The sequence below is a fragment of the Dama dama genome, chromosome 18 (assembly GCF_033118175.1).
Source record: "Dama dama isolate Ldn47 chromosome 18, ASM3311817v1, whole genome shotgun sequence".
In the NCBI taxonomy this organism is placed as follows: Eukaryota; Metazoa; Chordata; class Mammalia; order Artiodactyla; family Cervidae; genus Dama; species Dama dama.
Genome location: NC_083698.1, coordinates 41,353,698 through 41,369,723, shown reverse-complemented (window position 1 = coordinate 41,369,723; position 16,026 = coordinate 41,353,698). Strand labels below are relative to the sequence as shown.

The 16,026-nt window shown below is 32.9% G+C and overlaps 1 protein-coding gene across 1 annotated transcript in view; it reads left to right on the top strand.

Moving 5' to 3' along the window:
- PTPN12 (protein tyrosine phosphatase non-receptor type 12) overlaps positions 1-16,026 on the top strand; it is an 84,858-nt gene that overhangs the window by 57,231 nt on the left and 11,601 nt on the right. The window contains exons 8-12 of the mRNA XM_061165171.1: positions 1,187-1,329; positions 3,262-3,328; positions 5,382-5,459; positions 5,556-5,654; positions 12,998-13,083. Of these exons, the coding sequence (XP_061021154.1) occupies positions 1,187-1,329; positions 3,262-3,328; positions 5,382-5,459; positions 5,556-5,654; positions 12,998-13,083 (473 nt within the window). The remainder of the gene's footprint in view (positions 1-1,186; positions 1,330-3,261; positions 3,329-5,381; positions 5,460-5,555; positions 5,655-12,997; positions 13,084-16,026) is intronic.

Below are 16,026 nucleotides of genomic sequence, written 5' to 3'. Positions count from 1 at the left end.
CCAGTGCATTTGTAAACATACTTAATTCCTTCCTGATTATAAGTAGACATGGTTCCAGTAATTGTAGCAACCCCTGACCCAACTAATCGTTTCCCTTTAGTTGACTCAATTATTATCACTTTGGTTGCTATTTTTTAATCTGTACTAATAATGATAGGTACTTTATGGAATTTCAGTAGTGTATCAGGCATTTCAGCCCTCTTAGCTTGTATAGGGGTAGATACTGTTTTCTCCATTGCCCCCTGATGAAGATGGTCTTTGAGAAGTTAGGTAACTTGCCTAAAGTTACTAATGACAGAAGCAGAATTTGAATGCAGTTTTGCCTGAATTCCAAGCAGTGCTTTTTCTGCTTAACACCTAGAACAGCCACTCTTCAGGTTATTAAAAATTACCGAAGTTTCCAAAGAGTTCTTGTTTATGTGGGTTATATCTTTTTAGCATTTACTATATTTGAAATTAAAACTGAGTTGTTTTTTTTTTTTAATACACAAGCAGACATTCCATTAGCTCTCAAAGTGATGACATCATCCTAAGTCACGTAGCCTTGAGAAGACTGATGAGAGAATGAGTGGAAATGGCAAATAACACCTTAGTATTATTAAAATAGTGTGAAAGCCATTTCACAAACCCCTTGAAAGGGTAGAGAAATGGATGGCAGCCTGCACCATAATTTGAGTAGCTTTGGGTTTGGAAATTTTCATTTCTAATTTTCTTTTTCATTTAAATAGTCTATTAGCCTTCTAACTATAATAGATTCTAAAACGATACTTATGGTATATTTCTCACCCATTTACTACTGTAGATTAACTAAATAGTATATATAGTATAATGGTTAAAGTGCAGGTTTTGGAAGTAAGACTGCCTGCTTTCAGATCCCATACTGTCATCTGCTATGAAACATTATGCAAGTTATTCTTTCTGTCTCAATTTCCTTACCTATAAAATTAGGATAGTACTAATAGTACCTTCCCCATCGTATTACATGGGGGATTAAGTAAAGGTATGTGATAAATGTAGGCTATCAATTTTTTTTAACGAGGTGCTGACTATGACATATATATCTTAGAAATGGCAGCAAAGTGAGATGTACAGCTTTTCTGTATGGTTTAAAATTTCCAACTGTATTTTCATAAAAAATTTGTAACTGTATATTTTCATAATGGTTGAATTTCTGTTATTCTTGAAGGAATCCCGTAGGCTGTATCAGTTTCATTATGTGAACTGGCCAGACCATGATGTTCCTTCATCATTTGATTCTATTCTGGACATGATAAGCTTAATGAGGAAATACCAGGAACATGAAGATGTGCCTATTTGTATTCATTGCAGGTACAAAAGAATTTTCTAAATATTAATTAAATATTTTTCAATATAGATGGCATTATAATGTGGGTAATGTATAGCATTTTGAAACATAAGTTTGGAATTTCATTAGATTGGTCACTATATGGGTTTCTAAATAGTAAAAGCTGTTTGGATCCTGAGGCAGTTTTCCTTCTTAATTTTTTATTTTACATTAGAGCCTTCCAAAAGACTTAAAATCATAGTACTTATTGCATAAAACAGCAATTTATTTTTTAAGTGACTTATACCTGCATTCACATTTGTTATAAAAAATAAATGAAATTTTTTGGGCTCAGAGGTTAATTAACTCAGGTTAATTCAATAGTTAAAAGATATTAGTGGAGTTATATTTAAAATGGATAGCCAACAGGGGCCTACTCTATAGCACAGGGAATTCTGCTCAATGTTACGTGGCAGCCTGGATGGGAGGGGGGTTTGGGGAAGAATGGATACATGTATATGTATGGCTGAGTCTCTTTGCTTTCCACTTGAAACTGTCACCTCATTGTTAATTGACTTGAATATAAAAAACATTGGTGGTGATGGAGCACCAAAGATAGTTTTCTTAGCCAGTTGGTCAGATTGTGATGTCTGTATTAGTGACGTGAAAGGGCTGCTTTTTCTTTATGAACCAGAAAGGTGACCTGCTGATGTAGACGTGGGAATCAGTTAGCAACCTGCTTAATTAAAATTATTTTTCTTTAGTTCGTCTGTGATTAGTTGAGTCTAAGTAGCTAACTGGTTAAAAAGAGAAGGGTCTGTTTAATTGTATAATTGTAAGATAAAGAAATTGCTTTGGCTTGACTTCTTTACAAGTTAACTGAAATTATTTCCTGTTGTATTCATATTGTCCAGCCAATGTATATAGGTCATAAATCCAATTTGATGTGAAGATTTTCTTTTAATAAAATAAGTTGATCATTTAATATTTTTGAACAACCAAAATATTGTGTTAACTGTAGTGTTTCATTGATATGGTTGTCTTTGTAATATCACACTTTTAACTATCAAGTTTTGAATACATATCAGTTAGCTCTAATAACTCTTAACTCTAAAATTTTAGAAATGTTTTGATGTGTGGAATTGACAAATCAGTGCTTTAAAATTAATATTATTGATGTCTATTGTTAAGAGGTTTTTAAAAAAACCATACAAAATTGCTTATAATGTACTTTATCATGAATTCTTAGATTACATGTTTAACAAATTACTGATATTTCTAAAAGTTTCAAAATACATATTAAAGTGCTGCCCAAATTTTTTTCTGCCTAAAATTATCAAAGATGTCAGTAACATCTTTATTAACTCATAGTGATTTTCAGTCCTTGGTTACATTTGCCTCCCTCTAGCTGAAAACCAGTTGCTTCAAAGTATTTTTGTCATGTTTTAAAATAACTAACTTTGATATTTTACTTTACATTCTTTAGGTTCTATTCTTCAGGAGATTAGAAAGCATTAGTGGCCTTTCTTTCTTTAGTGTAATCACTGCTTATGTTCAAACCAGTTTCTAGGGCTTGTTAATCTTCATCTTCCCTGTACCTTTTGCAAATTGAAATGATGTAGATTTCTTCCTCTACCAGAGCTATCTAGAACATAGTATAAATTTATCTCTGCAAGGTATTTTGTTAGCTAGACAAGGCTTCAAGAGGTAGACAGACTTTCAAAGTGAAGGCTTCAGGCTTCTAGGTATTACTCTTGAAAGTTCCTTAAATTAAAGGAAAACAAGATATAAATCATAATGTTAAGGATGTTTGCCTGCACACACCTTAAGTTGTACTTTACTTACTAAATAAGTAGAATTTTGTCAGCTTTCTTAAATGATTTTTTGCATCTGAGTATTAACATTTCCATCCACGTTTATCTTATAGTTCTTTTATTTAAAAAATCAAATTTTTTTTTCAAATTTTATATCCATAGTGCAGGCTGTGGAAGAACAGGTGCCATTTGTGCCATAGATTATACATGGAATTTACTAAAAGCTGGGGTAAGAATAATTTTTATATAACATTATATCTAATTCATCTGTTACAGTTCAGTAAATTATAGCATATGTTTTATTATACATGTTACTACTTTTTTAGAAGTAGCTTTGCTATGTAAGAGATAAAGGCAGTGAAAGGTATAAATGATGCATATTAGCTTGAGCTAATACACTGGGCAGCAAAATAAACATTGTCACTCATTTGTTCTGGATGAATTTATACCTACATTAGACATGTACACTCTGCATTGACTTTTCAAAATACTGCACCCCTGTTGCCTTTTATATTTATCTATGTATAAATATAATCAATTCAGTGAATATTTATGTCTACCTGGAAACATTATATAGTATAGTGGTTAAGAATGCTGACTGGAGCTAGACCCCCCAGGTTAAAATTCTGGCTCTGTCATTTACTAGTTGTGGGATCTTGGTCAAATTACTTGATCTCACTGTACCATAATTTCTTTATTTGAAAGTGGGAATCATAATGTCAATAATTGAAGAATTAAATAAGTTCTTAAGAAACTTGTAAAGTTCATCACTACTATGTGTGGCAGGTAGCAAGCGTTCCATTTACTGTTAGTTTTTATTATTATCCTTGTTATTACTGTTGCTACTAGTTCTGTTTTCAAGAAATTGGTTTTGATACCATGGAGGATATAAAGAAATAGCCTTCATTACAGATTTAAAAAGCATTATATGTAGATTTGGTTTATTTGCTGATTCAATAGTACATTCATTTTCTATGAATTAGGAAGAAGTTTTATTCTTCACAGCATTATAGTTTCTATGAATATGTCAATCTGTCATATAAAATACGAACAATAAAATTTATTTTCTTTTCCTTTTCTTTTCCTTTTTTTTCTCTGCCTTTCCATTTTGTACTTTTGCATAAGGAATATTTAAATTTTCAATAGTTTTTTCAAAAAGCCTGTTAAGTTTTATTTTTGTATTCCCCCGTTCTAATCATTTCCTGATACTTATATGAAAATTTTTAAGTAGCTTTCTAACACATTTTAACATAAAAATCAGGGATTAAAATCGGGATGGGAAGCATTTGGATGAATATAAGCAGACAAACATCTTGTCATTTCAGAAGGATTGTGTATCTTGAATATAGTCCCCATTTGATTGAGTTTGACATAACAAATATAATCTTAAGCCTTAGGTTAGGAATTGATAAAAAAAATATTTTGATATATGTCAAGACTCTTAAGCAGTGAACCTAGAAATCATGTTTAACTTTTCTATCTTCATCTCTCCAAAATATTCTTGCTGATGACCAAGTTCTAATAATTCTGCCTCAGCAATATGCCTCAATCTGTTTCTACTTTTCTTTTTTTTTTTTCTGGACTGCTTCAGTAAACCTCTACCAGTTTCTCCCCTTTTCACTCTGTTATTTGCCCTGCTACAGAAGTTACCCGAATATCACATCTGCTCATGTCGTGGTTGCCTATTGTAGTAGTTAAAATACCAGGTGTAGAAACTTAATTCTGTAGGATTCACAATCAGTCTCCAGAGACGTAGCTGTATTACAGAGACAGCCAAGAAAACACTAGCCTATAAAATGAATTCAACTAGCCTATAAAATGAATTAAAAAAAAATTTATCATGTTTGTATTCTGATACCAAGTAGCCTTATCTTTTCTCTTTTGAATAGCTCTCCTTCATTCAGTCTTTCAGTTAGTTTTATCTACAACAAGTTTCTCTATTCCCCAAATAGATTATACATTCTATCTGCCATGTTTGTGTATATTTCTTTCATTTTCCACTCAAATACCAATCAGAGTTGGTCACAGCATCTTTACTCCCACTGTATTACAACCATATGTTGGCTAGACATTTATCTGTCAACATATCTGGCTCACTAACTTAACTGCTGAGAGTCAAGATTAGTTCTTGGCTCTAGACAGTCTCTGATACATGGTAGGTAGTGCTTAATAAATGTTTTCCGTTATCCAGCTATATATAACATCTGTATGAAAAGTTGAAGACTGTTTTACTGTTTTTCTGAATTGTTGTCCAGAGTTCATGTTTAAATTCTTTGTTTTAGAAAATACCAGAAGAATTTAATGTTTTTAACTTAATACAAGAAATGAGAACACAGAGGCATTCTGCAGTACAAACTAAGGTATGTTTTTCTGTTTCACTTTATTAAGTGTATTTTTATAATTGCCTTCATTTTCTAATGTCTTTTCCCTTGTTTATCACTTCATCTCCTTAATAGGAACAATATGAGCTTGTTCATAGAGCTATCGCCCAACTGTTTGAAAAACAACTACAACTATATGAAATTCATGGCACCCAGAAAATTACTGATGGAGTGGTAGGTGTTCTTTGCCTCTTAATTTTAGAAAATTTACTTTTTACCAAGATGTGATAGTTAGCTTTTTAATTTTCATCTTGTGTTTTATCTAATAATAAATATCTGTTACTTATTAGTTTTATTTAATTCCTTTTCTTCTCCCTATTTCAGTCTCTACTGTGATGAATATTTAATGACTCTAATAAAAGTTAAATAATATTCTAAATAAGTTATGAATTTAGATCTTAAAAATTATATAATTCAATATCATTTCAAGTATAGATTACTTTTAACAAATTAACTGCATTTTTGTCTCCCCTTCCATCCAACAAAAGAAATTCTAAGTTGATTCTACATGAATTTTATTTTGTTTTTGGTCATCATGATATACAGCTTTGTTATTACTTTGTATGTACTTTTTAATTAAGTAGAATTATAGGGTCACGATTATGTCCCTTTGGGGCTTTAGTTCTTTGTCATTTTAGTGTTTTCTCACAGTACTCTCTTTCTGCCTTTTTAAAAAGTACTCCTCTTACTTCCTCTATATAATCATTCTATCCTTGAAGGTATTGGGCTATATTTTGGAGTTTTTTTGGATAAATTTCTTTACATCTTTATTATTGAACCTAAGTTAACTGTCACTTGATAAACCAATTTAGCCCCAATAACTTAAGTAAAATGAAGATATTAGTGGCAAAACTTACAACTTTTGTTTTAATTTTTTTCCCCCTTTATGTGGTTTTGGCAATTTCCGAGACTATTTGTTTGAAATATCTTGGTGTTATAAATGAGAGATTTGTTAACCAAATGCTTATTGCCTCAGTGTGTTAAGTAATCTAATATTGACCCATGGATTTGGGGGATAGTGTATTTCCTTTATTAGACATGTGATAGTTTCGGATTTTTAAGATTCATGCATGTGACCTCATTCTTATTTCCTTCATCAACAAAGGAATCATTGTGCAACTATGCCTCATGTATTATCACATCTGTTTTCTCTTTAGTTTAATTAAAGCCTGTTATAGCCTGTGCTCAACATAGCCAAATATTTTATAATATAAAATAGAATATCTGTATATTACTGTGTATAATTTTACTTGAGACTCCTTTAAATTTACAAAAACTAAGGAAGCTACATTTTTCTTGAAATTTTAATTGAAAAATATGTTTTTTTCCATAAATGCAATATTAATTTCAAAGTTAAAGTTTTTATATTTCAGAGTTATACCATTTCCTTATTTCTAGAAACAAATATTTTTAATGTATAGAAATTATTTACATTAATTTTTGTTGAGATATAATTAACATATAACATTACTTTCCAGGTGTACACCATTGTGATTCAACATTTGCATATATTGTGAAATTATCACTATAAGTCCAGTTAATATCCATCATCATACATAGTTAACAGAATTTTTTTTCTTGTGGTTAGAACTGTTAATATTTGTTTTCTTATGTGCTAAGTCATGTCTGACTCTGTGTGACCCTTTGGACGTAGCCTGCCAGGCTCCTCTATCCATGGGATTCTCCAGGCAAGAATACTGGAGTGGCTTGTCATGCCCTCCTCCAGAGGATCTTTCTGTCCCAGGGATTGAACCCATGTCTCTTATGTCTCCTGCACTGGCAGGCAGATACTTTACCACAGGCACCACCTGGGAAGCCCATTTACTCTTAGGAACCTTCAAATATAAAATACAGTATTATTATAGTCACCAAACTGTATATTAAATCCCATGACTTACTTATTTTATAACTGGAAATTTCCAAATTTTGACCCTGTTTCACTCACTCTGGGTCTATCACTGACACCACCTCTTTCAAGCACCAATCTGTTTTCTGTATCTTTGAGTTTGGTTTTTTGTTTTCTTATTCCACATGATATCATATGGTATTTGTCTTTTCTCTGACTTAGTTCACTTGGTATAATGCCCTCAAGTTCCATTCATGTTGTTGCAAATGGCAAGATTTCATTCTATTTTAAGACCAAATGATATTCCATATTGCATTTGTGTGTGTGTATGTGTGTATCTTCAAGTTAGTGTTTCGTTTTCTTCAGATAAATATACAGAAGTAGCATTGCTGGACCATATGGTAGTTCTATTCTTAATTTTTTGAGGAACCTCTGTGCTGTTTTGTATAATGGCTGCATCAATTTGCATTCCCACCAACAATACACAAAGGTTCCCTTTTGTTTTCTCCTCGTCTTTTTGATAATTGCCATTTTGATAGGTATGAGGTTTTGATTTGCATCTCCCTTAATATTAGTGATGTTGAGCACCTTTTCACATACCTGTTCGCCATCCTCGTGTCTTTGGAAAAAATATCTTTTCAAATCTTCCTTCCATTTTTTAATTGACTTGTTTGTGGTGGGGGTTTTTTTGTGTTTGCTTTTTGTTTTTTTTTTTGCTACAGTGTTATGTGAGTTTCTTAAATTTTTTTAGGTATTAACCCCTCATCAATACATGGTTTGCAAATATTGTTTCCCATTTGGTAGGTTGCCTTTTCATTTTCCTGATTGTTTGCTTTGCTATGCAGAAGCTTTTTAGTTTGATATAATCCCACTTGCTTAAATTTGCTTTTGTTGCCTTTGCTAGAGAAAAAAAAATTACAGTGTTCAGTGTTGTATTTTTTAAAGCTTTTAACTGTATTTAAGTTATCACCAGAAAATATGTGATAAACATTGCATTATTTTCATCTTTGTTTTTCTCATTACCTGATTTTTCTTTAGATTTTATTCCTAAAATTAAACTTCCTTTTTACTAGCCTGAACTCCACATTACAAGTATAATTTTGTTATAGTTTCTGCCTAGTAGCTCAACGGTTTACAAATCCCTAAGGAATACAAGAAAAACCATACATTATATGAGATTAGGTTAAATAACATACAATACCAGATAGTAGTTATTTCAGTCCTAGTCTCTTATCTCATTGCCTGGTTATATAGGAGACACATAGTACATGCTTGCATCTTTAACTTCTCTTAAAGCTGACAGGGTGACTGCTGAATTTGCCATTTGAACAAGGTGGGTTTTCCTATTTCGCAAGAGGGAAAAACAATTTTCTATAGAATCCGTTATAAGAAAGCTGTATTTGATGGCTTTGCCAAAGGTTGTATACCATAATGTCTGGAATGTATTTTTCAGTGGATGAATGGATAAGACAAGTGGACAGAAGTGGATAAGATATCTTATCATTTTAGATAATTTTTAAATGTTTTCCTCTTAAGAAATCTTGTTTTCTAGGTACTTTAAAATATAAATGACTTGTTTTTTAAACATGTTTATATACAGTTGAAAGCCACAAATCCCAGTCAGAGATATGTGGGATCTAAAAAATTGGGGGAAATTATCTTAGAATTGTATGATGAGTAAAATGATTTGAAATATATTACTTACATTTTTGAACCTATGCTCTGAGAAATAATCATAAATCTCCCTTTATTATTTCTCTGACTACTTAATATGGAAGTTGAGGAATTAGAAACAAAACCTCTTAAAGCTCTACGTTCTGGAATTATTTTTGTAGAGATTTCCGCTTGAAATGCTAGTCAACAATATGACTCTTTAATAAAGAGTATTTGTTAGAGATATTTACAACTACAACTAAAATCACTTCCAAGAGTAGGAGATCTTAAAAAAAAAGAAGAGTAGGAGATCTAAAGAGAAAATTTATTTTCAAATTCAGTAGCATGGACTTGGGATATAGAAATACCTCAGCAAGCAAGTTATCTCTAAGGTGTGCATACATGCCTTTTTTCTTGTATGTAAAAGATACTACCATTAGTTGACACCAGAATTTTCGGTTTTAGGATTATTGAGTAAAAACAACAATAATTTGTGTCATGATCCTTTTTATGTTCATGTTGTACATTTTGGGAGTGATATTATCGAGTTCTGAATTTTTTCCTCATTTTTTTTTTAAGCACCTTGTTGTAATATTTATTTTGTCCTGCAAATGATAATACATCCTTAGTTCAGTTCAGTTCAGTCACTCAGTCATGTCCAGCTCTTTGCGACCCCATGCACTACAGCATGCCAGGCCTCCCTGTCCATCACCAGCTCTCAGAGTTTACTCAAACTCATGTCCATCAAGTCGGTGATGCCATCCAACCATCTCATCCTCTGTCATCCCCTTCTCCTCCGGCCCTCAATCTTTCCCAGCATCAGGGTCTTTTCCAGTGAGTTGGGTCTTTGCATCAGGTGGCCAAAATATTGGAGTTTCAGCTTCAGCATCAGTCCTTCCAATGAATATTTAAGGCTGATTTCCTTTAGGATGGACTGGTTGGATCTCCTTGCAGTTGAAGGGACTCTCGAGTCTTCTCCAACACCACAGTTCAAAAGCATCAGTTGTTCAGCACTCAGCTTTCTTTATAACCCAACTCTCACATCAATACATGACTTACTGGAAAAACCATAGCCTTGACTAGACAGACCTTTGTTGGCAAAGTAATATCTATGCTTTTTAATATGCTATGTTGGTCATAGCTTTTCTTCCAAGGAGCAAGCGTCTTTTAATTTCATGGCTGCAGTGATTTTGGAGCCCAAATTGCCATGAAACAATGGGACCGAATGCCATGATCTTAGTTTTCTGAATGTAGAGTTTTTTGTGGTTTTTTTGATTTTTTTTTTTTTTTTTTTGAATGTAGAGTTTTAAGCCAACTTTTTCACTCTCCTCTTTCACTTTCATCAAGAGGCTCTTTAGTTCTTTGCTTTCTGCCATAAGAGTGGTGTCATCCTTAGTATTTGACTATTAAGTTCTAATTGTTTTTTTTGTGGCCCTTGATACAGCTCTGTTATGTGGAAATATTAATACATAACTTTAGTGAAATGGGTGAAGGTAGTCAGAAGTTTTAAAGTAATTTTAGTAATCTCTGCTTGAAACAAACAATATACTAGAACCTAATCTCTGGTAGATTCTTTAATTTCTAAAATACGTTTCAACTTCAAAAGTTGGTGATTGTTTTAACTGGTAATAAAAGCAGCCAAAGAGAGCAGTATACATTAGGACAAATGTGGGGACAAAAGGTGTATATATAACAAGATCAGAAGATATAAGAGTACAGCAAATATTATTGTAGGTAAAAACTAGGAATCCAAGAACATTGTTCCCTTCTTAAGTCCAGTGAGTAGGAGGTTTTGTTCTTGCAGTGTGGGCAGTGGCTCTCTTGAGTTGCATTTCTGCCTTGCCACATTGATTCCTTTAATCACTGGAAATTCAACATGCTCAAAATCTGACCTCCCCCAGAAGGTCTTTTCCTCTTTTGTCCCTTTTTGTTAATGGCACTCTTTCACCCAGAATAAAGAGTCTTTAATGACACCTTCTTTGCTTTGTCACATATAGTCATTTGCCTGCAAATATCCTTACTTTCTCTTCTTGTTCCAGTCCCACCTGTTCTATACCTCGCTCCTCTGTTCTCCTTGTCAATGTCTTATCCACCCCTTAATGCCATTCTGCATGGTACATTCATATTTTCAACTTCTTAATATTTTCCCCACTATATCCTTTATATTCTCATCTATAACATGTCCTTTCTCTGATCTCATAGCTTCAGTGTACAGGTTTTACCACTTTATGATTTACTACCCTTTCACTTTTTTGTTGGATGGTTATATAATTCTTAAAGTTAGAGGCCATGTCCTTTACATTTTTGTATCCTTTTCAATGCTTGCTGTTCTAAAATTGAAAATGCGCTGAAAACGTACTGTTGGTGTGTTTGTGTATGTGCGTATGTGTTTGGTATTTGGTAGCAAAACCTGACTTGACACGACATGAGGCTATTTATGTTTTAATTATTACAAATTGCTGTGTTTTTGTAAGTTAGAAACAGTTATTTAACCTAGTGAGAATATTTATATAGATTTTAGTATAAATATATTAATAAGTGCTATTTTGGGTGTATGATGGTTTAATTAATAGGAATAATAAGCAAATGATTACTACCATGTTAGAGGAATCTTTATGATGCAGAGTCTAAATTCTGGTGATAGTCGAGGATCTAAAAGTGTGGTAATGAAGAGTCCTGATTTACTTGAAGCAAAACCAGTTTATACTCGTTGTCTAGGTGTACAAGTCCTAATTTGGACAATAAATTGTATGGTCACCCTATCTAGAGCAGATATCCCTACAACAGAAGCCTCCAATTTGAGAGGTGGCTAATGAAGGATGAAAACTTTCATCTCATAATGTAACTCTTGTTTTGACTAAAACAAGATACACAGTAAGATGTGTAAGACACTTCAGATGCATCTGATATTAGGAGACGGGTACACTAAAATTTGCTGTAGAGTTAAGAGTCTCTGATTCCTTTTGTTGGGAGTACTTAGTAAAAAAGGACACTGGCAAGAAACTGTTATATAAGGAAGATGTCATGACGGACATGGAAGAGGTTCGTTTGATTTAAAAAAAAAAAGCAAACTACAGTTTCAGAGTTTTTAGTTGACAAAGTTCATAGGGTCACAAAGAGACAGACACGACTGAGTGACTAACTTTTTAATTGATTATAGTATCTAGAAAGATGTTTGTTTGTTTGTTTTCTAAAATTATCTAAGATGTAGGCAAAGGTGAAAATCATTCTTGTCTTCTGGCCCAGATTTAACACAGCCTAGCTATATAAAAATGAGGTACTTTCTGAAGCTAAACTAATTCAAGACAATGTTTTATATAATAATTTCACATCTCTATTCACAATCATAACTAAATACAACCTAAAGCTGTACTAACTCTGGATCATCCCTTTTAGTGACTTCACGGGTCCATGTCACCAGCAAGAACTGAGTGTATCCCTCGAGGCTCTGCCTGCCTTTTTTGGGTCCATTTGGTTAGGCAGTGATATAGGGGTTGTGTACCCTAATGGAGTAGACGTTCTATGTTGACAGAGGGATGATGGAGCAATGAATGATTAAAGTTCGTTTCAGGACCTATTTAAAAATAGTAGGCAGCAATAGGTGTCTCCAAGAAGTTTAGGAGAGTTGAAGGACATAAGACTTACTTTGTGGATCCCCCTCCCCCGACATCTGCATGTTACAAATCTAGTGGTAGTGATGCCTTAAAAAAAAGATCTTTGATCTTCATTTTCTTGAAACATCTGTTTCTTTGCAGGAGTGTTTGAAGTATGTTGAAATGCTGCTGTATACGATTGACTTTTTTAGTAACTGGAGATGGACTTTTTTTATATATTAGTTTTTCTCATTGAATTTGGCTTTTCATTCTTAAATATAGAAGATATAATACCTATTTGACTATTCAGCAAAATTAACATTGTTTTAAAAATTCAAAAGCCCAATTAAAAAGTTTATCTGAAACATGAGGAAGGAAAATTATTTTTCCCTTAACCTTAATGAAGCTTTTTTTCCTCTTGGCAGAATGAAGTTAACACTGAAAATATGATCAGCTCCATAGATCATGACAAACAAGATTCTCCCCCTCCAAAACCACCAAGGACCCGCAGGTATTGTATGTCACATTTTGTTTGAAATGATACTTATCTTTTACTTAATGTTACTAAAACAACAACAAAAATCTGAATATTACTAAGTTTTTTTTTTTTTTAATAACTTCTCTTATCATTCTTTTGTTTAGAATGTAGCATATGTATGGCAGCTGATCTTTTAATGGTATACTATAAAAAATACTTTTCAGTTTAGATAAATTTTCAGTAGTATACCAGAACAGTGAGCATAATCATGAATTGATTATAGCTCATCTTTTGATATGGTACAACTAAAAATTTAGCTATTATAAAGATTTATTTCAGTTTTCTAATAACAAGTAATAAGACTGTCAAATTATTTGCATGTTGAAGTTATATGAAGAGGTTAAATAATATTATTACAAAGATGAGTTAATTTATCTCTAGATTATCTTACTTTCATACCAAGTGCTCATTTATAATAGATAAAAATATATATATTCCTGTTACCCTTTTTCTCCCCCGTTTCTTTCAGGTTAGTGCTAGGTCAGGTGGATGGTAGTGTGGAAAGAATATAGGTAGTCAAAATGATTTTGTTTGAAATCTTTTTCAGCTGCTTACGAGCTTTGAAGTTGTAAGTCACTTAATTTATTTGATTTTTGTTTTCTGTTTGTTTGATTGGTTCATTGGTTTCTTTTTAAGTATTTTCCTGAGGAATAAATCAACTGATGTATATGAAAATGCTACATACAGGATATGGCACATACTTGGTTTTCACCAAATGTTGGTTTTCTCTTTAAAATGTGGAGTTAAGATTGAGTTACTGAGTTAAAAGGAGGCACAGTGGAAGATTTGTAATAATGCTGTTGGGATGACTTTACTGTGTCTTATCCTGAGCATAGATCTGCCCAAACAGCTTGACCTTCCGCAAAGTAGAACTTCTTTGTATAGGATTCACCAATTTTTTTCCCCTTAAAAGTTTGATAGTAGTTGACTAAAGTTGGGTGAGGCAACTATGATTGTGTCTTGGCATTGAGTTACTGTACTTTATGAGATCCTTCTTTACAAAAGTAAAAGCTTACAGTAAGTAAGAAAAGATGTAATAGTTATTATATATCATAGTCTCTAGAATTCCTTTGCATGCTTCTATAAGGAAGATCAGGAAACCTATGATGGTTTTAGGTGTCAGTGTTTCAATGCTTAGGGTGTCAGCTGCCCACTAGCACTTCTCAGCAGTTCTTTCTTGTTTGATTTTCATTTTCATATTTGCTGTGGAAGGCAGCCAGTTTAAACCTATAGCTTGTAAGTTCTCTAACTTTTTTGTCTCCCATACTCTCAGTTCTAAAGACACTATAATGACCTTAAAGGAAATTAAGAAACATTGTTTTGCTACACTAAAATTTTTTCATTTGGATTTTGAGATTGAGCCAAGGTAGAGGTCCTCAAAGTATGCACTGATATTTGTGATGTATATGGTCATCTACCTCCAACAACAAATGGTGGTAGCCTCTTCCTAATTTTGAAGGAGAAAACAATGAGTTCTCAACTTTAAACCCGTCTCACATGCCTTTTTTAAGACTTTGAGTTCTGTTTTTCTTCAACAAACGAAAAGGTAATTTTAAAAAGTAGTAAATGAGTGTTAACAGAAAAATGTTCATTCAGCTTATGTCATGGTTTTATTTGGGGATATACACTCAAATTTTTATGTGTGTGTGATTTTGTGTAACACACTTAGGTCATCTTCTTTCTTATTCATGCAGTAGAGTAAATTGGCAGAATTTCATTGTGTTCCACAAAGAATACTCTGTTAACTGAAAATAAAATCCAAATAGCATAAGACTGATAAAAAACAGTACACTTTGTTTTTTAGTAGGCTGCAGTAAGCAGGTTAATCTGTTGTGTAGGTTATATTGGAGAAGGTGGCTCATTTGTTGTGTTCGATTTAGTCAGTCATATGATTCTGGTTTATAAATATTTAAATTGTAGATTTAAAATGAACAGAGCCAGGAGTTATCAGACATTTGATAAAAGATTCTAACATGAAAGACATATCCAAATAAGCAGGGAAAAGGGAGACGTGGATGAAACAGACCGCACACAATGGGGGGAGGGGCCTATTTTCTCAGTACTTAATGCTACAACGATGAAATAAGAACCAGAGAGCCAGATCGTAATAAAGAAGATACTCTTGGAAATTAAAAATAATAGCATAAGTTTTTAAAATCACAATTTAATTTTAATTAAGGAAGGCTCAAAGATAAGGAAATGTCCCAAGAATATGAACAAAAGAAGAAAATGTGGAGAAAAGATATTAGAGAATCAAACTAGGAAGTATGTCACATAGTAATAGTAGTAACAATAATGAAAACTAAAGCTAGCCATAGTCTGGAAGGAGACTGGAAGAGAATAAATTAGCAAAGAAGTAAGTCCCTAGTATTAACATAAATGTTTGTATAGAAAGTTCTCAATACAGTGGATTAAAAACTGTAATGCAGTGGATTTTAAAAAGTTAACACCCTGAGATTGTGGGCTTACCTGGTGGCCCAAATGGTAAAGAATCCGCCTGCAATGCAGGAGACCTGGGTTTGATCCCTGGGTTGGGAAGATCCCCTGGAGGAGGGCATGGCAACAGACTCCAGTATTCTTGCCTGGGGAATCCCCATGGACACAGGAGCCTGGGGGGCTGCAATCCATGGGATTGCACAGTCAGACACAACTGAACAATTAAGCATGCATGAGATTATAGAACATCAAAGGTTTTTCTTTTTTTTTTTTTTTTTAAAAAAGGAGAACCTTGAAAGCTACAAGAGGGAGAATAAATAGCTCACATTCAAAGGAACAGGAATCATAATTCTGATATAAAATTCTGAAGGAAAGTTATATCTAGTCTAGAATTTATACCTTTTCCAAAAGTCAGTAACCTTGAAAATATAATAATTATATAGGCCTCAGGAAATTTGTTTCCTATTTATAGTTTTTAAG